The 21,200-nt window shown below is 36.2% G+C and overlaps 2 protein-coding genes across 2 annotated transcripts in view; both read right to left on the bottom strand.

Moving 5' to 3' along the window:
* Window positions 1–17,038, bottom strand: part of LOC127639023 (ELKS/Rab6-interacting/CAST family member 1-like) — a 293,380-nt gene extending 276,342 nt beyond the window's left edge. Inside the window, exon 1 of the mRNA XM_052120833.1 lies at window positions 16,892–17,038. The gene's annotated coding sequence lies outside the window, so the exon portion shown is untranslated. The remainder of the gene's footprint in view (window positions 1–16,891) is intronic.
* Window positions 17,039–18,859: 1,821 nt separating this feature from the next.
* LOC127639276 (ninjurin-2-like) lies at window positions 18,860–19,488 on the bottom strand. The gene is made up of 2 exons (XM_052121200.1): window positions 19,274–19,488; window positions 18,860–19,007 (listed from the first exon to the last, which is right to left on the bottom strand). The coding sequence occupies exons 1-2, from the start codon at window positions 19,468–19,470 to the stop codon at window positions 18,860–18,862; spliced, it is 345 nt and encodes a 114-aa protein (XP_051977160.1). The 5' UTR covers window positions 19,471–19,488.
* Window positions 19,489–21,200: the final 1,712 nt, after the last annotated feature.

Here is a 21,200-nt window from a genome sequence, read left to right as displayed (position 1 = left end):
AATTAACTCATATGTATACAAGTAATACAGTATACCTTGTATACAAGTTATTACTAACAGTATTTCGTTAACAGTAATTAAATAATTCCCAAATTCGTACTAAGCATAACCTAAATGTATTAAAATACACTTAGCAAAGAATATTTTAAGAGGAAAAAGCTAATACAAAAAATCCTTAAGTGTAATAATTTAAGGTATAGTTAAAGCGAAAGCTACAAGCACATATTATCTGAAGTCCTCCAAGTGCGTTTTGTGGTATTAACATTGTATTTACATTGATTTGTTGAACACGTGTTAAAAACGGTACTGTCTCTTTAAGAAAGACGACTTTTCTGTAAACTGCGTCTGTAAATAAGTGCATGTTAACAAGACATCCTTGACCGGATTTATCTCATCTTTCCTATAAATTATTTGAATTTAATTAGTCTTTTTTTGTTGTTTTTAAATCAACAACTGACTATAACGAACAGAGAGGGTATTAAAAGAGAGATTATCCACTAATAAATAGGTGGCGTCGATTTCATTTTTGGACACACACATTTTACTCTCAACACGTAGTGAAAGGATCTCACTGCTGAATACTCCACCACTGTACTACACAGCACTTTTATAATATTCTATGTCTTGAAACACTTTTTCATCAGGTTTCTCATATATGGAATAAAGGTGAGTTTGTTATCGAACACAAGTCCTAAAAATATTTTTTAAGTCTTTGTATTAGAAATTTAAATCCATTTATAATGGACCATTCATTTATCTTATTGATGCATAATTGTACTCGTCATTCGAATACATTCATATTTTTTCCCCTGTAACAAATACGCAGATCATCAACATATAAACTCAAAATATTGGGCATTATAATATTTGCTATACTATTGATTTTGTATTTGTAAAAGTGTAACAGAGAGAATGCTTCCTTGAGGGACCTCTAGTCCTTGAATGTGTGATTTTTTAATCGATTAATCTAACGATTATTATTTTTTTCGATTAGTCGATTAATCTAACAACTAGATTTTTCTAAAGATTTTTTATTATTATTTCTTGATTAATATAACAATGAATTAACCCAAAAATAAATATAAAAAAAACTTGTCTCATTAATATTTCAATATTTTAATAAATGATCTTCTCTTAAACACAAACAAATGTACAAGAAACAAAGTGTGCATTGCAGGACATTATTCTGCAACAAAAATAGCCCTGTTTTAACTGATAATCTCCATTTTACATTTTACTTAAATTTTCTTTTGGAGTGATTTTAAGTAATAACTTGTTAAATTCCAGTAAAAGGAAAGTGCAATCTACATTTAGCAATCCAACAACAAAATAGATTAAACAAATGTCAAATTCAAGTCACTTTCAGGAGGAATATCAAAATATTGTGCAACCTCGAGTTTAACAGTCCAACATAAAATTATTTTACAGTAAAATTAGTGCAATTTGAGTAACACATAAATGTTTTTCTAACAGGAATAACTAAAACTTGTGCATTCTTAAACAACTCTCTGTAAAACATTTGTAACAAAATAATTCACAAGGTAAGAAACTAATAATGAAAATTAGGCGTCACGATTGTGAAATTTGGCTGACAATTATTGTCAAACAAATAATTGTGATTGTGATTACTGTTTTAGGACTATGATGATTAATTGTCTGTTTTAGGTGTTTCACGAATATGACGATTATTTATCATTCAAACTCACTATGTGGGCTTCATGCACGCAACAAAGTCATTTATACAAATTTAGCTTGGGTCATATAATAAAATAAGGGTATATGATTTCCTTTTCAGGCTTCAAAAACATATGAATGACAGTCAAATAAAATTATAAAATAATTTATTATATTTTAATTATCAAAATATGTCTAAATAACTACAATATTTCTCCCTTATTTGTCCGATTTACTTGTGATACTTGTGACATCCGTGGTGCAGTTCCCTGAGATGTCTGGAGTTCAAGTGAATCAGACACAAGTGCTTTTTCCTCCGCGCTCACTGGCGAGTGAAATTTAAAAATTTACATGCCAGTGGCAAATAACAGACGTTTTTGGTCGCATAGTGCAAAATTTACTCACATATGCGAGCGATTTACTCGCAATGTAGAGGGCTGCATGGCCGTTAAAGTAAACAGAAAATATAAAACTGCCGCATGGTGTGAAGTTACATTAGCAGTGGTGAAGAAATTACTTTTAACATGGGGGCGATGAGGAAACATTTAGAATATATATTTTAAGTGACTACTACTAACAGAAACACGTGTTGTAATGCTACATCATGTTTGGGTGGGTGGGGACAAAAAGTAAACAGGGCTTAGGCTGCTGCCGTCTTGACAAGCGATCCGGGGTGCTTTCGCTTCAAGTTAATGGCGGTTGTACGGCTGTGATAAGCCATTTCCAATTTGCATATCTTACACAGCACCACATCGTTGGGTCTCTGGCTAAAATACTCCCACGCTTTAGATCATCATGTGCAAGTTTTTTTTAGCTACAGTTTGTTCTTCGGGGAATCCATGCTTAAATGCCATTTTAATTATTCCACTGCGACGCACCGATGCATGTTATGCAAATCTACGTATTTCTGTAATCGATGATGTCGATTACGTCAATGAATCCTCCCAGCTCTATTATCCAGGTCGAAGAAAATAGCTACAGCATGTTCTTTTTTAATAAAGCTGTCCCATACAAATGATTCCAGTCTAATAAGGTGATCCAATGTGCTTTTTCTTTTTCTAAACCCACACTGGAATTTACTAATTTTGTGTTCAGACTCTAGTATCCACACCAGACGGTCATAGACCATTCTCTCCATAGTTTTACAGAGCCAGCTGGTCAGTGCTATTGGGCGATAATGGTTAGCATCAGAATGGTCCTTGCCTGGTTTCGGTATTGGTATAATTATTGTTTCTTTCCAGGATGAAGGAAAATTTCCTGTTCTCCAGATGGTATTAACATTTTCCAGAAGGACCAGTAGGACTGTATGGGCAAATGCTTCAAAAACTGAATTTTGCCTGGACCAACTGCTGTATTATGAGCACACTTTAAAGCTCTCAAAAGCTCCTCCACTGTGAAAGGCTGATTATATGGTTCCATATTGTTTGAGGAGAAATCAAGAGGTTTCTATTCTTGTTGTATTCTTATTGTATTGAAAGTATGTTGACAGTTTTCTAGTGAGGAGTTCTTCTCAAAAGACTCTTTATTTGTTATTTCCTGTTTTGTAGGGTGCCTTGATGTTTAATCTGTTGAACTTGTTGACCAACTCCCCTATTTTCCATCATTCTAATAAAATCCCAGATCTTTTTGGATGGTGTATCTGATGTAAAACTAGATACAAACTTCCTGATTCAAGATTCTCTGTTGTTGGATGTTTGTTGAAGAGTTTCTCTGCTTTTTTCCAGGATTTGATAACCCATGGTTCAACTGTAAAAAGGCTAAGACTTACTATGTAGCTTTGATGATGTCTTGGGTATGGATTAATTTGCTATTTCAATTAAAGTGTCCATAAAGCTTTTTGCTGGGTCTTGGTTATCTTTAATCCTCATGTAAAATTTTTCATAGCACATGGTTTGAAACATGTACCAATTAGTTTTTTTGTTACCATCTACCATCTTCTTTGTTGGATGTCTAGTCTTGTAGAGGTGAGTATCAAAGGGAAGTGGTCACTTCCACATAGGTCATCCTAGGTTTTCCATGACAAGTCAAGCAATAACTAAGGTTTGCATATAGTCAATGGCAGAATATGTTCCCTATCCCAGGTGTAAGTAAGTATTTGAACCATCACTGAAGAGGCGCAGAGCGTTATTACTAATAAAGTCTTCAACTCTTTTGTCCATCACATTAGTGTTGTTTCCTCCCCATAATAGACTATGACTGTTAAAGTCACCCATAATTATGTAAGGAGGTGGCAGCTGATCAGCCAATTTGTTCAAGTCTTGTAAGGTCACGGTAACATCATGGGGTATATAAAATGAGCACAAAGTAGTAGTTTTATGGAGAGTTATATGCAAGGCCATTGCTTGTAGGTGGGTGTCTTATGATCTGACTGTGAATTATATCCTATCTTAATAAGATGCAAATGCATTAAAACTTATAAATTGTTTTAGAGAAAAAGTGCTGTTTGGTGAGAAGTGTGTCTCTTGGAGACAAACCACAAGAGGATTAAGTAAAGCAGTTAGATGCTGAAGTTCAGCATCAACTCCACGACAGTTCCACTGAATAATGTGACTACCCATCAGGTTGGTAGAATGGGAATATGCCCTCTACTTCTACCCTTAGGGGAAGCACTACGGCAACAGGGGGCAAATTTTTGGCTCCATATCGATGTCCATTGTGTTCAATCTTCCGAGATATACTTTCCTGACTAGCCTTTGATTGATGTGCTCTTGTGCCATGCTGTGACTTCTTTCCTTTTGAAGAGAGAGAGAGATCTCCATTATCAAGCTTTGTTCTTCACTGGTTTGAGTCTGACTTGTTCAAGTTTGGGTTTTTTGCACCTTTTTTTGAGGACATTGAACTTTTGATAATTACTTGTGGTTTGACTATTTAACAAGGTCATATCTGTTTGCTAGCCTTTTGTCAGTTGAGCTACAGAGGCAAAGGATTTTTCAAATTTGAAGTTAGTCATCCTCTCAACCTCTTTGAGGTCTTCCAGGTAGCTCATCTTTTTAAGGCATTTTTCTTTGACCCATGTAGTACAATCTTTAGATGGGGCTCGATAGTCACCTTTGCAATTAATACATTTTGATGGCTTTGAACAATTTGCATGTCCTTCTTCTCCACAATTACAGCAAATAGGCTTGTTCTTACATCCAGCAGAGCCATGACCAAACTTTTGGCAATTAAAACATCTTAAAGGATTATAAAAGAATATAGCAACAGGAACACTCAAATATCCAAGTCAACTTTTTCTGGTGGTTGAAGTTTGTTAAAAGTCATGATACATGTGTTACTTTTTATTATGTGGTCTTCTTTTTTTAGTTGTGATTCTCTCTTTACATGTGTTACTCCTTGCTGTGCTGGTTTTTAGGCTTTTTCGACCTCATCCATATCCTGAAGTTCTCTTGTACGGATTAAACCTCTGCTGTTATTTAGATGTGGGTGATAAGAGACTTTCATAGGAACCCCAGCCAATATATTAGCACGCATTAGATTATCAGCTTGAGCTTTCTTTGTACATTCCACAAGGATTTGAACAGACCTCAACTTCTTCACATCTATGACAGTCCCTGCTATACCTGAGATACCTTTCTGTATTGTAAAAGGGGATACTTGTTAAGAGGCACGTCAGGTGATAAAGATTCAAGTAGAAAACTGCCAGTTTACAGTTTTTTGGGAGAACACACAACCTTTCTCTGAATCATCATCCGAATTCTGATCCAACATTCATCTTTTTGGGGTTTGTTTGTTAGCCATGTTAGTATTATTTTGTTTTATCATCTCTGCTCCCCACCCACCTCGGAGCCCAACATGGGGATGCAAAGAGCCGCGGATCTCCTGCAGATATGCACCAGAGATACAGAGATGATATACTTGGGCAAAAATAACTGAAAGTTCAACTATTAAGGGAGGCTTCAGGGTTATTCTTCTCTTGTCCAAGGAGAAGACCCTAGCACTACAGAGGGAAGCAAGCCACTGTTCCTTTCACGAGCTACCATCAAAATCATGGGTCCCGTGCCATACCCGGCAGTTTAGAATATCTTTACATTATTGTGTTTAACTAATTGGGAGTACTATTTAATATGTAAAGAAACACAAACCTCTAACTACACATTATTTCAATATAAATATATAGCTCATTAAGAAAAACTGTATTAGGGCTGGGATGATTCATCGATTACATAAATACGTTGATTTGCATAACACGCGTTGGTGCATCGCAATAGAATAATTAAACTGGCAGTTACCGGTTTAATCATGGATTCCCCGAAGAACAAGCTGCAGATTAAAAAAAAATCAACTTGCCAACGCTCATTGGAGTATTGGAGTATTTTAGCCAGAGAACTAAAAATGTGGTCTGTGTAAGCTATGCAAATTGGAAATGGCTTATCACAGCAGTACAACCAGCATGAACGAACACTTGAAGCGAAAGCACCCCGGATCGCTTGTGAAGACGGCAGCACCGTAAGTCCGGTTTACTTTTTGTCCCCACCCAAGCATGACATATATTAGTATTACAACACACATTTCTGTTGGTAGGAGTCACTTAAAATAGATTTTCTAAATGTTTTCTCATCGCCCCTATGTTAAAAGTAATTTCTGCACTGCTGCTAACGTAACTTTACACCATGCCTCATCTAATTTTGTTATTTAGCCATTTAATATTTTCTGTTTACGTTAACGGCCATGTATGAGTGAGAAAATGTCGTAAACCGTGTGACTGTTACAGTCTGCAAATCGTTTCAATTATATTCCTTGCCCCACTGAGATTTAATTCAGATTCCAATAGTTTGTTATTCATGTTAGAAAAAAGTTAACTGTTGCTCGAATTGAAAAGATTTTACTGGAAGATGAGGGGGAGGGATAGAGGAGGAGAGGTGGACTGTGGAGGGAGGGGAGGGAAAGGAGGAGGTGGGAGAGAGATTGTGCGTATGTGGTAAGTTGGGTGTGTATATTACTGAGAGTTGATTAAGAATGCACAAGTTTTAGTTACTCCTGTTAGAAAAACATTTATGTGTTACTCAAATTCCACTCATTTTATTGTAAAATGATTTTATGTTGGACTGTTAAACTCGAGGTTGTACAATGTTTTGATATTCCTCCTGAAAGTGACTTGAATTTGACATTTGTTTAATCTATTTTGTTGTTGGATTGCTAAATGTAGATTGCACTTTCCTTTTACTGGAATTGCACAAGTCATTACTTAAAATCACTCCAAAATAAAATTTAAGTAAAATGTAAAATGGAGATTATCAGTTAAAACAGGGCTATTTTTGTTGCAGAATAATGTCCTGCAATGCACACTTTGTTTCTTGTACATTTGTTTGTATATAAGAGATAATTTAATACAAGTTTTTTATATTTATTTTTGGTTGGTTAATTAGTTTTTATATTAATCAAGTAATAATAAAAAATCTTTAGAAAATAGACAAGTTAGTTAAGATTAATCGACTAATCAGAAAAAGAATCGTTAGATTAATCGATAATCGATGCATTGGAAAATCTATATTTTTTTCCCACCCCAAGTATTAACTAGCACAATGATCAATTAAGAAAATGTTTTAAAATTGACATCCCTAGTCCATATGACTTGTGCATTGTATTGAACGTCTCATGAAGGCATACAATAGTTTTCTGAATAGCAAAAGATGCATTTATTAAGTAAATGTCTGTATTATGCATGTCTGCATGCACAGTGCGCTTCAGTGACTGAGCACTGCTCTGTTGTTGAGACACACTCATAGCAGAATGCACATGAATGGCCCGAGAACCACTACTGATTTAGTGCAGCTCTGTGCCCAGAATTTTCTGTTTCTCCTAAGAATTTTCATTTCGGTGCATCACTAGACATAAGTGCACATAGAAACGCAAACAGTGAGATTGACATCTCCGGTATAATCAATGAAAATAATATGAGTTTGGAACAAAAACAGGGTGAGTAAATGGATAGAATTTGTATTATTGGCTGTACTATTCCTTTAAGGACTGCAACAGTGCTCCCTGCTAAAAAAGCTACCATCTGGCTTGCCTCGGGCAGGTGGATTACACCTGGTTAGTGGACACAGCAAGGAAAGAGCCACTGTGCCCTCCCTCCTTTTCTTTATCTCTCAATTCTTCCTTTCGGCTATCTCTTCTTCCATTACAGCAGTCTGCTCTCCTCTCCAAAATGGATCTTGTCGTTTTCAATGTAATTCTGCCTTATGGAAAATTTTCCATTTCATCAGGCCTAAATCCTCACTCTGCAGACAACATTAGGCCAAAAACAAATATTTTCCATGTAATTGTCCTCACATATGGAAGCTCTTCAACTTCTAAATTTTTAATATCTCTAAAAGGGGTGTTTTAAATTTAAAGTTTAGCTTTTGGAAAAGCACATAAGACTGTGTTTTCAGAGAAAGAAGGATATGACAAAGAAGGGGATACAATGGAGAACAGTGGAACGAAAGAAAAACTGACAATAAACTCCACACAAAATGCCACTGAGCTTTACTTACTCATAGTTTAGTGTAATAAATGATCTCACAACAGCAACACATAGCACAAAAACAGCTCTATGCTGAATATCCGTGTCAGGCTGAGAGAAATGGCTAAACACATATTGATATTTTTCTGCTTTTTGATGACATTTAGTATATATATCAATATTTATGAGGGCCATCTCTCTTAAATGGCTTAAATGTCATTTTTTCCAATCAGAGGAACAATCATTTCAACCAAACACCCATTGTATAGCCAATTAGAGCGCAACCTCCGAATCGTGCATGTCAATGATTATGCAAATGCCATCTGAAACTAGGGCTGGGCGATAAAACTGTATTTATCGACGGTAAACTTTTAACAATAACAATATCATTTTTTTTTTTCTATTTAAAAGCTTGATTGTTTCACTTAAATGCATTAAAATGTAAATAGACATGAAGTTTGGTTGCATGAACAACTCTCAAGTGTGTGCCACCCCTGGATCATAAACAGCCTATCATATGGCTTGATAAAAAAGCGTGCTCTGAGTGAAAAGAAAACAGCCAATAACAAGTTGCGTTGCTGTGGGGTTCTGATACGCCATCGCCATGTTACATGTTAGAACACATGAACGCGAGAATTGCGAAAATTAGTGCCGTGCCTGCCAGCGATGAGGAGATTATGAATAAAAAAAGGACACATCAGCTCGCCAGTGTGGCAGTTTTTTGGTTTCTTTACATCTGACCAACATCGGAACACCGTTGTGTGTAAGCTTTGCAAAAATAATGTCCCGCCAAGTACAGAAACACAAGCAACTTATTTCATCACCTTAACTGCTTCCACCCTTTGGAATATGCAGCATGATGTCCGCCACAACATACATCTACCTCACCTCAACAAACCACAAGCAGTCCACGATGGAGAGGTACTCGGCCTTATGAGAAATCCTCCAAACGATTTTTGTAACATTATTATTTATTAGTTTGAAGAGTTTCTTTAACACTTATTTAATCTAAATATAAAAAATAAGAAAGATGATATTTGTTTACATTGTCATTTGTTTTTGACTGTTAAAACTAAATGTAGTTTTTGTTTGGCTTAATAGAGTGGGTAAATTAAAAATACAGTGGTTAAATTCAAACCTTTTTTCTACTGATCTTGGTTTAAAAAAAGGTTATTAAAATGTATCAATAAGAATAGATACCGAATAATATGAAACATTATACCGTGATAGATTTTTTAGCTGTATCAGCCAGCCCTACCTGAAACCTGGCCTCCTATGCTTCTGATGCATCAAACTTTCAGTCATGTCACAAGGGAAGGTAAACACACTTGAGCCGATGCAAATTGGTGTGATGCGAAATGGTGCTTGTCAGTGAGTTTTCATAATGTGACCGATCCCATAGTGTACTGTAACTCTCGGAAACAACATGCAGACTTCCCATGTAATCTTGCGACAACGTTGCTAAATTTTATATCAGCAACCAAAATCATAACAAAAATTCTTTAATCGTAATAATTTTTTTTAGAGGATAAACATACCACAAAAGAAATGCATTTTAAATTACTGATGACTCACAACATCAAAGTTCAACTCAAATTAAAATCCTGATCTTGGTTTTTGAGTGCTGAGTCAGAGTACATGACTCTTTTGAGCATTTCAGGTCCACACCCTAAATTACAATGAGTAACTTGTATTTCCAAATAGCATTACTGCCTACAGTAACCAATATTAGTATCAATTTAAAGTTTAAAAAAGATTTAGATTTTGTCTATCGTCTCATTTCTTAGCACAAACCACTGAGTCGTTCTGCCTCCTCCCAGCTCTGTTACAGCATCAATGTGACAGTGTGTGCCTGTCTCTGTCTCTATATTTATGGAGGGAACAGAGGTCAGCTTTGAGCTCACTTAACATGCTCTGCCTCGTGCCTGACAGCCTGTCACCTCACATTACTGTACACGCAAGATAAAAGCTCTGAATCTGAGTGTATTTAATTCAATCCTTCTCCCCTCACATAAAATGCTCCTCTGCCTTTTGTCTTCAAATCCAGGTAATAACAGTGGGAACTGCATCACAATAAATCAGGCTGTCAGTGAGCCATTTAGAGGATGTTGTTTCCAAAATGAAAAAGAATAAGACTGGATGATGACAAATAACTCAATAATAAGCCACATCTCTTCATAGCAGCTTTTCCATCATATATGAATCTTTCTAAATTCCACACTGGTGTATGACTAGTGGTTGGCCGATATAAGTTTTTCCATGTCCGATACATAAATTACAATAGCAATATCTAGAGAACAGGAAAAACAATGGCCAGTATAATGCCAATATTTACATAATGCAATTTAAGGACATCAAATTAGATAAACACAAAATTGCTGATAAAATGAACACTTATTTTACACAATATCCTGAAAATTCATTAAGAAATTATAGTATCCATTGACAAGGCTGTCGGTGGAGAGAACTGATACAAGGAGAAACATTTATTTTAATAAGCCAAGTAGACACATTATTGGCAGAAGCCAATAATCTAAAAAGAAAAAGCCAAAATTACAGGCTACTGTTTTACAGCTTAGCTGATATATTTTGGTCTACTGTATAACTACGCTCCACTGATGAAAAATAGTGAATTGTATTCAGAGAACTAAGTAAAGATAGCAACGGGAAGACAGAACATGAAAATGCTGAGTTTGCACCAAAAGCTCTTGTGTAAATCAGCCTTCCATTAAATTTGATTGCGATGTTAGGGACACTTTCTCTTTGAATCTCACCAGGTAGCAATAATTTCCTAAACTGTTGTCAAATGAAAATCAGTAGCTCAGGTTTCTAAACATGGTGGACGGTATATACAGTAAGACACAATCTTAGATGTCCAGCCAAATTCTGGATCAACTAATCAATTCTCATCTCCAGCCCTGACCTGCATGAAATGAGAGAGCCAGTGTTGAATGTTCTTTTCTTCTGGCCCGGCAGGCTCTCCTATCTGTCTGCATGCGCTAATTAGGTCAAAGATGGGTTGTCTGCATGAACCATGCTAAATGACACAAAGGACCCAGTAGGATCAGAATCCTGCTGGGCTCTCTAGCAAGGCAGTTTGAGTCTGGCTTGTTTAGCAGAGTCACGGAGTTGAAATTGCAAATGGTAGGTGGGATACATCTAAAGTGCTCAAGTGCTTGCATGCATTTACAAGCAATGTTGCATGTTTGCCACTGTCGCTACACAGTGCACATATGACACGACACTAGATAGGAGAAATTGTGAAAAGATGTGTAAAATACGGGTCAGTGGAAGTCACACATGTGGTGATATCACCCAGGAAATTTGGCCAATTCAACTATTGTGGAATGAATAGCAAAGAAATTAATCAACCCATCAATCAAACTCAGATAATAATAATAGCATTATAAGAGAAAAAGATTAACTTTTACAAGATAATGGCTGAAATACTTGCGTCTAATAAAAGTCACTCATCAGGCGATGAATACAAAACCAGCTTCACTATTTAAAAACATGTTTCTCTTAACACACCAGATTACATAACAAAAGTTTTTTAAAAATGTAATCAGTTTTAAAACACTAGTTGTAGAACAAACACCTTTCTCTTCAGATAAGACTGTGTGCTGGTACACGCTTAATAACTTTCCTGCATGTCATAATGTCCAAGAAACCATTGCCCTCCCAGTACTTTTAATGTATAAAACACTCCAGAGATGAAAAAAAAATGAGGTTCAAGCCATTGCTTGGAGAGGGGTAGATGGATTGTGGTGGAGTAGTGGGCTAAAGCACAGAACTGGTAAAGCAGATCTCCACAGCCAATACAATTGTGTACTTGAAGGCACTTAACTCCAGGTTGCTCTGGGGGGATTGTCCCAGTAATAAGTGCATTGTAAGTCACTTTGGATAAAAGCATCTGCAAAATGCATAAATGTAAAAATACAAATAAAATATAGTCTCAATTCAATTAAATCTTTCTATTTCTCTATACTGACAAGTGAAGTGCAATAAAAATTCTTTGATCCTCTATGTAGTAATTCAGTCACCCCATCACTGAACAGACAGAAGGTACGATCCAAACCAGGTGTTCATCAGAGCTCCAAGGAGGGTTCCAGGTCTACAGAGATACAAACTCTGCAATACAGCCCAGGGCCCATATTCACCAAAAATGAACGGCTAAAAAGTAGCTCCTAAAGCAGAAATAAAGGAGCAACTCTTTGAAATTAGGGGCGTGTCTCTATTTTAGGACTTTAAAATTTTAGTCTAAGAGTAATTCATGAAGCATTTTAATGCTAAAAGTATCTCCTAAACCCACGACACCTTAGATGTTGTCCTGACACTCACAAATAACCCAAAGGATGCCTGCTGTTGTCAATCCACAATAATATTCTAAAACGTTGTTTTTAATATGACATTCCCCTTTTAAAATGGTATCGCCTGGAATCACAATAGAGTCAATGTATTTTAATAATATAACATTATAATATTGACTTTAAGAAATGTATCGTCTGAATCATGAGGGTGTTTTCATTATTGCAAAGTTAGTTAGAAATGCAGTTAACTTTCGCACGAACCAACCCAATTACACCGGATATAAAGGTTGACAACGTCCACGCTCTGTAGCCACAGGCAATGTGAAACCATGTGTAACGTGGATTCATTTCTATCATCCGTTTGCAAAATCATCAAACTATATATGACCTCTCCCGACCGCATATTGTCTAACACTTCATAGTACAGCTGCACGATTATGACAAAAATCATAATAGTCAGTTGCCCTTGATATTGTATTTGCCATTCATAATGATGATTAATAGATGAAATTACTGTGATGTCACTAATTAGGCAACCTTGCTTGCAGGTTCTTCAGAACATCAGGTGGATATGGGATGCAGTTTATTTTAAGCATTAAATACTGTTACTAAAGGTTATTATAAAGGTTTATCTATGGTTTACAGTGAAGAAATGCATGTAGGTTCTTTATGAACTATTGACAAAACCAGTTTTAACTTCAGTCAATATGCCTGTGTGTCACTTAACAGGTTGATGCATACACATCCTCACACATTAACACATTTCCAAAGCCTGAAAACAAAAAACTACCGTCAGACATGCAATATGTGTCTTTACTGCTTAAATTATTGGTCCACATACAGTAAATAATATTTTTACATATTCAATAGTCAAACTGAACAGCCGATTTAGATTGTACTTCCTTAACGCATTTAAAATCCTTAGATCATATTTGGCCTCAAATCTGTCACAGCGTTTGCACTTTGGAAAGTAAGATCAGCCTATTTGTGATTTTGTGTGATTTGTTAACATTTAAATCTACCAACAGCAGTTGTGGATATTTATTAAATAGGCATTTATTGGAGCAGAAGTGATAACAATGATGATGGTCTGTGAAATTTGATGTTCAAGACTTTTTCTATGACCAAAACATCAAAAACAAGCTGACTTCAAAACAAGCATTTTCAAACTCTCCTGTTCTGCACTCACAAATGCTCTCATAATAAATACAGCTGTTTAAACAACACAATAAATCACTTATTTAGAGCCTGTCTGCACCTTGATTATAACGGTCAGGGAGCGTATTAGCTGTCACGTTGCTCATTTGTGGGTTGTTTATGATAAATAAAACGGCGTGACATTTAACCAAATGAAAATAATTCTAAATTGCTCACCTTTGTTCTAGAGCTTCTTTGAGTGTGTCAGGTGATGTTTCTTTAGCAATAATTTTCATGTGCCATTGCAAACCGAGATGAAATATACTGTGAAGCAAGTATCTGGACATTAGACTATTCAAAACTTGCACATAAGAATTGGTTGTCATTACTGATAGGTGTACAGCAGACTCACTAAGTCTCTGATTGGCCATTGCCGTTTCATTGCTCAACGCACACGTCTTTGATTGGTTCAACCTCTGCAAAAACACATTCTAAATAGAAACCATTAATGCAACAGGAGTAGACTTAAATTGAACACTGTAATCGTCAGTTTTCACGATTACATTATCTTGATAGCCGTAATCTTAATCGCGATTCGTTTTTTTTCGATTAATTGTGCAGCCCCAATTCACAATATATGTTTTGCATGGATGCACGCTCGCTGCAGAGAAAAACGTATTAAACACAGCCTTTTGTGATTCACAGAGCTATTGGACGTCTTCAAGTGGCTTTGAATAAAATGTCATATGAACTGCTTTAATGGTGACAGTAACAAACATGACTAACACACAGTATCGGATTTGGATCAGGCTCGTCGGACCGATTCCAATCCGTCTAAAAGCTTCAGTATTGGAACCAACACCGATCCAGGTATCGGATCGATGCATCTGTACTATAAATATTATATTTTTTATGTATATTCCTCTATCTTTATATGAGGAATTTGCTGACAAATAGCTCTCTGCCTTTCTCTTACATTAAGATTTCCTTAGTGAAACTTGCTCTTAGCAGTTTTGTGAATAGCTTTTAAGAACTCCTAATACTAAGATAAAAGTCTTTGTGAATATGGGCCCATGTTGCGATGCACTGTGTGTTGTGACACATTCCTCCCGTAACTTTTATTTAAAAAATTGTAATGACTTGTGCCACAGTACACCTTCTGTCGGTCCAGAATAGACGGGATAGCCTTCATCACCGGTTTGCCAAGTTACAGACTTAATCTCACATTCTTCTCTCGGTTGAGACATCCATGATAAGCACACAAACGCACCATTGTAAGTAAACAAACAGGTACAAATACAGATCTAAACCAAAACCAACACAACTACTGTACAGCATTCCTCCTACTCACTTGCAAACAGCACTGCTCTTCTAGGTGTGTCGCACATGCTTCAGTTCTCACATGTTTCAAATGCCATTGCGATTATGTCACATGTGCATACAGCTGCTGACCAGAAGCAATGATTTATAGTTAAAAAGTACTTTTTAAAAATAATTTATGATATTTATCTTTTTTACACCAAAAGCGATCGTGTCACTTATGAAGACATTAATTTCACCGCTGGAGTTGCATAGATGACGTTTATGCTGACTATCGGTTCTTTCTGGAGCTTCAAATGCCAGATCACCATCCACTTGCATTTTAAGGACCTACTGAGCGGAGATATTTTTCTATTTTTCCTTCAAATGTGTTGTGCTGAAGAAATAAAGTCATACACACCTGGGATATTATGAGGGTGGGTGAGTAAATGATGAGACAATTTTCATTTTTGGGTGAACTAACCCTTTAAAGGACCCAAAAAGACACATAGCGCTGGTCTGAAACCATCATGTTGAATCATGAGATATTTAATTGCTGCTAACATTTAAAAAAAACATTTCAAAATAAGAGGGTCTTGTGATTTTATTCTCGTTTTGCTTGAGTCCTCCAAAGTTAAAGTAAAACCCTACATTGATTAACAGTTTTATTTAAATTCATTTGTCTTATTGCCCTAGATTAAAAATGAGTAACATTTATATATAATTGCATTATACAACGTATCAAAAGTGGACTTAAAACTGTACAATTTAATAGGAGAAGCACTTGGATCTTTTATTGAAGAGCCAGTCACATTTGACTAAATTCTGATATTTCAGAATGAGATTTGATTAAACTTCCTGCACTTGAAACACAACATGGTTAGTCATGGGGGGAAATTAAAACAACTATGTGCGCCCTTACTATGGACACACACCACAATGAGAAAGCAAAAAGTGCTGCTTTGAAACCAACCTGTTGAATCATTACCAAAAGATATTCATTTGCTGCTGACATCTTAAAAGTCCCAATCTCCAAAATGTGCAAAGGGGGTATTTTAGATTTTATTCTCATCTATGATCAGCACTATTCAGTTCAAGCGTCATCAATCAATCAATCAATCAAGCTAACTAAAAGATCAATTAGAAGTTTTATTTAACCTATCAATAGCAAAGGAAAAATTGTGGTGCAGTAGGCTCAATGCACATACATCTTTTGGGCTTAAAAAAAATACATTTGGTAGGGGCTCTAGTCTCCTTCACAGAAGAGCCAATCACATTCGTCTAAAAGCGAATTAAGTGAAAATGACACGATTAAACGACCTTCACAACAATATTATGTGTTTTAAAATAAAACAGTTGCGCGCGAGTGTTTACTGCGCTCTAATAACAAATCAAACATAATTATTCCCCGCGGAAGAAGCACTTTGAATATTTTGTAATAAAATGGAACTCTCTGAGATACTTCGTAACCGATATATATTTTCTTGCTGACGTCACAAAGAGTGAGGCGATACTTTGTAACAACTCGAACGATATATTGAAACCACCTCGCGAGCGATTTAAATCTTGTTGACAGTGGAAAAGGCAAATAAATCACGAACGAAAGTGTCTAATGCACATGTATTCACAGAGCTCCAAATAAAGCACGGCTTCATAGCGGCTTTTAACACATAATAGTGTATTTCAATGAATCCCGCCAATGGAAAAAGACTCTTGTATTTTTTTTCTGTTGACTTCTCATGTATTTTTTCTCTCTTTTCCCCCTCCTCTTTCCTCCATTGCTTTCTGGCGCAACAGCGTTTCATTTCAAGAGCCTTCCGTGCACATATAGAGCAATATCCAATGTATTTACTTTTCTTCTCGTTTGTTTGGGCCCATATGGACGCGTGTAGACCGTTACTGTGCAATATATAGAAATATATAGAAATATGTACACATACCCCCCCACACTATCAATGGGCTGTGTCCGCGCAGTTCAGAACAGACTCCTCAGCTGAGGGAAAATCACTTTGAAAAAGCTCCTTACCTTCTCGCTCAAGAGGTTTGTCCGGTTTAGTGAGATGTCTGTGCCTGTATTTATTGTCGTAGACGGACCGTTATCACTTTAAGAGACGTTAATTATGGGGAAAGCCCTCTTTTAGAGTACTTCTGTCGTTGTCTTCCTCTGTTGCCAGCTCTACCAGTAGCTCCGCGAGCCAGGGCGCTTCAAGTGACGTAACGAACCGGGATGCGCGCGCCCGACACTGGCCTCCATGACCGTCGAGACGTGCACGAGCGTCTCTGTATTTTTAATGTGAGATGACACCACATACAATACAGTATGTTATGTACTATAATAGGTATTTACACAGTATGTACTGTATATGAGAAGTGTGGAAATGTGTGCAGATTCTTTTACACAAATCTTTTCATGAAATTATTAAATAAACTATACTATTAAAACAATATGATCAAAATACTTTTTCCCCTAAATATTGCCAATTCTAAATGTTTTTTCTTCATTTAATTCCTTAGAATGTGTCGCTTTGTAGAGATTTGACTATATTAGACCTATAAGTTTCTTTGGTACACATTAGTATAGGTTTTCGAATAGCCATTTCTGTCATCTTTTCCATAATTCAGGCTATATTTAAGACAGAACACCATTTAGAAGTAGGCCTTGATCTGTTTAATGACATTTGGTTTCCATACACAATGTGTTTTAATTATTTAGCTTTTTATAGTAATTAAAAAATATTTGTATCTACATATTTTTAACAGACTAACACATTTCTATAGCCTACTCTATTTTGTATGGTCTATTTTTATATCCTCTTTCATAATTGTAATTATATGCTACAGCTACAATGTAAATATATAGCTTATATACATTTTAGTTTATGAGAAAAATTATGAGAAAATTGTGCCAAGTGTAGGCTACCTTTTAAATAAGTATGATACTTTAAACTTAACCTAACAGCCATTATGTTCAGACTATGCCAGCATTAAAGCTCTAGAACTGGCTGCATGCTTTTGACATTGCTTATTGTACAGCATTCAACCCACACTATATGAAGACCTCATCCAGGATTGGTCCTTTGGGGGTAATAAAGGGTTTGATTGGTTTTGCTGCTTGTGTACCTGAAGCATGACTGCAGGAAGGTGGTACTAGACCACGCACAGTATATGGATATAACCAGACCCCAATAATCAGCTCCCACGAGCAAGAATATTTGATAAAAGATGCTCCAGTCTCCTTCATTTAACTAGGAACTCAGTGATGCATTATCATATGAGAAAATTAGACTATAATTCTTACTGAAAGCATTTTCACACTGTAATGACATTTATAATTAAACCAATTCCAATTACATCACATCATTATTTAAATTGAACTGTCTCATGTTGACCATTTATTGCATTTTTTTCAGTCTAGTCAAATAAATTTAACATTAAATCCTTTTTCATTATTCTAACTTACACATTTCTGCTTACATGTTTGTTCAATACATAAATCTCCCACTAGGTATCAGTAGAGGACAGATTTTCATTCTACACATACATGACTATGGTACACTGTATAAATCAAAAGTCTGTGATTACGCAATAAGTTTGGGAATAAGCCTTTATTGTTAGTTATATAGGGGACATATAGATCACTAGTAAGATACAGTACAACAAGCTCTAATAAATAAAAAGATTTTTCATTCATAGTTTGGCTCAAGGTTATCACTGCACAGCACATTTGATAAATAAATATAATTTCCTGTGCATAAATAAATAAAAAAGAATCTAATATAATTCTGCAGGTAGTGTTTTATGACTGGAACGGCTTGTGACTTTCGCAACCAATGCTCTGCTGGAGACCCTGAAATCAAACAACATGAAAGAACTAGCAAAGGGTTAGGTCAAATCTAATTGTTTACTATATACATGCATATTGTGCATTTCACATGATTTGACACAACACTATTTCAAGACAGTCACCTGTATCACCTGTATGATCAACAGACAGTTACTGCTTAGGATAGAGACCTGTCTTCTGCACACCAAATGCTGTGATGAAAATGTTGATGATGACAGTGAGAACCACCAGTGCAGTGGCCACATGATTCATTATGTCCAGCTTCCTCTGATTGGCTAATTCAATGAGGTTTTGCGAGCTGAAAAGTGGAAATGTGATTATGAATCATTGGGTAATTTACCCACTAGTTGCCAAACATCTCCTTTTGTGTTCCATGGAAGAAAGAAAGTCATCTGGGTGTAAAACAACATGAGGGTGAGTTAAATGTCATTTCATTTATGGGTAAGCTATCCCTTTAAATGTGAAACCATTTTGAACATGTGTGGTAACAAAAATGAAACCTCTAAAAGATCTCAAATTCTTATATCGATGGATTAATTGTTAAATACACAATGGATCTCATACTCGCCCATGCTGATGAACAGAGCCCCAGCTAGTACTTGGAAGAAGAGTGAGGCAGCGATGAGTATGATGACAGTGAGGTAGTACCTGAACTCAGGGCCCTGCTCCAGAACAGATTTCATCTGGGAGGCATTTGCCATCAACAGTGCCACATCCAGCATACTCTCTGCTACACTCTTTTTAGTGGCATAGTGATTCATGTTGAGAGGTTCTGCAGGCTGAGGGAACAAGAGAGAATCTCTATATATTTACTGAAGCTTTCATTATGGTCTGAGAGTTTTGAAGTGAGTCATTTTGATCACTTAAACTTTCCTTTCTGGCCAGTGTTTGCTGTTACCATTAGTTACTAAGGCAAAATGACCGTGTATACAAGTGTTGGCTGGATATACCAATGTGAACCAGCACAAAAGAAAAGAAAATGGGGGAGAGTATCTGATTGTGTGTATATATTGAGAAACACTGGACCACTTCTTAAAAAACGTTTCTGCTACAATAGGACTTTGGTGCAAAGCTGGTTTATTTATAGTGCTTCCAAATCCCGACAGTGCAAAACAGTTAGGTTCCAAACTTCCAGCTGCCTATATAAAGGCCACTGTAACCTAGTGATGGACAGACTCAAAATGGCAATTCGAAATGTTACTTAATTTGTGTGGCACTGCTGTGTTGAAACAGTGCTTTAAATCATGCAATTAAGTGGCAAAAGTAATGTCATTTCAGCAATAATCTATTTAGGTTGGTCACAATTTCAAAATGGTTAAAAACGTATAAAATGAATAATTTGCGAGACTCTTCTGTTTTCTGTCTTGCTGTAACACCTACACACATCAAGAAACAGATAATGAAATGAGCCTCATTTAAAGGGATAACTCACCCAAAATGAAAATTCTCTCATCATTTACTCACCCTCATGCCATCCCAATTGTGTATGAATTCCAGATTTGTATGAATTCCCAGATGTGAAATGGTTTTTAGAAGAATATATCAGCTCTGTTAGTCCTCACAGTGCAAGTGAATGGTGACCAGAATTAAAAAGATCCAAAAAGCACATCATAACAGTAATCCATATGACTCCAGTGGTCAAATCCATGTCTTCAGAAGCAATATTTTACATATGCATTTGGCAGACGCTTTTATCCAAAGCGACTTACAGTGCACTTATTACAGGGGCAATCACCCCAGAGCCACCTGGAGTTAAGTGCCTTACTCAAGGACACAATAGTGGTGGCCATGGGGTTCAAACCAACAACCTTCTGATTAACAGCCCTGTGCTTTAGCCACTACGCCACCACCACTGATATGATAGGTGAGGGAGAGAAACAGATCAATATTTAAGTTTTACTATCAATTTCCACCATTGACAAGCCAGCAGGTGGCCAGTTAAAGCCAGTTAACCACCTTAGACCTTCTAAGTTCTGGTCACCATTCACTTGCATTGTGAGGACCAACAACACTAAGAAAGTCTTCTAAAAATCCTAATGTGTGTTCTGCTGAAGAAAGAAAGTCAAACACTTCTGAGATGGCATAGGGATGAGTAAATGATAAGAGAATTTTCATTTTTGGGTGAACTATCCCTTTAGGTAATTCTGAAATCTCAGCTGTGCCTGCATAATCTTAATATTTCTATAGAGTTAATATTATTCAGATGCATTAATTAAGTTAGCAAATGTGCAATCATATTTTCAGGGGTGGAAGATATACACTCTCATCTGTTCCATTTAGCTTAGAAATCTCCAGCAACACTTGTACCCTGCAAGATAATATTCTTCAAAGCAAGAGTAATTCCCAGCAAAAATGGAAAATTGCAATAAAGACTAAATTAATGTGCATTTTTCCTCTATAATAATTCCTGAAAACATCCTTGTATTCATCCTTAGCTACACAAACACTCAAAATATCCTTTTTCATTCATAATTTACATGCACTTTCATAC

The sequence above is a fragment of the Xyrauchen texanus genome, chromosome 47 (genome assembly GCF_025860055.1).
Source record: "Xyrauchen texanus isolate HMW12.3.18 chromosome 47, RBS_HiC_50CHRs, whole genome shotgun sequence".
Lineage (NCBI taxonomy): Eukaryota > Metazoa > Chordata > Actinopteri > Cypriniformes > Catostomidae > Xyrauchen > Xyrauchen texanus.
The sequence above is the reverse complement of the archived record's forward strand: the minus strand, read 5'-3'. Positions and strand labels throughout refer to the sequence as shown.

Bases quoted from the DNA above. Each gene is read 5' to 3' on its own strand.
- LOC127639276 (XM_052121200.1), bottom strand. From the start codon at position 19,470: ATGAATCACTATGCCACTAAAAAGAGTGTAGCAGAGAGTATGCTGGAT. The intron at 19,008-19,273 runs GTATGAGATCCA...TCCACTTTTCAG, and splicing joins CTGTTCATCAGCATGGGCGA to CTCGCAAAACCTCATTGAAT.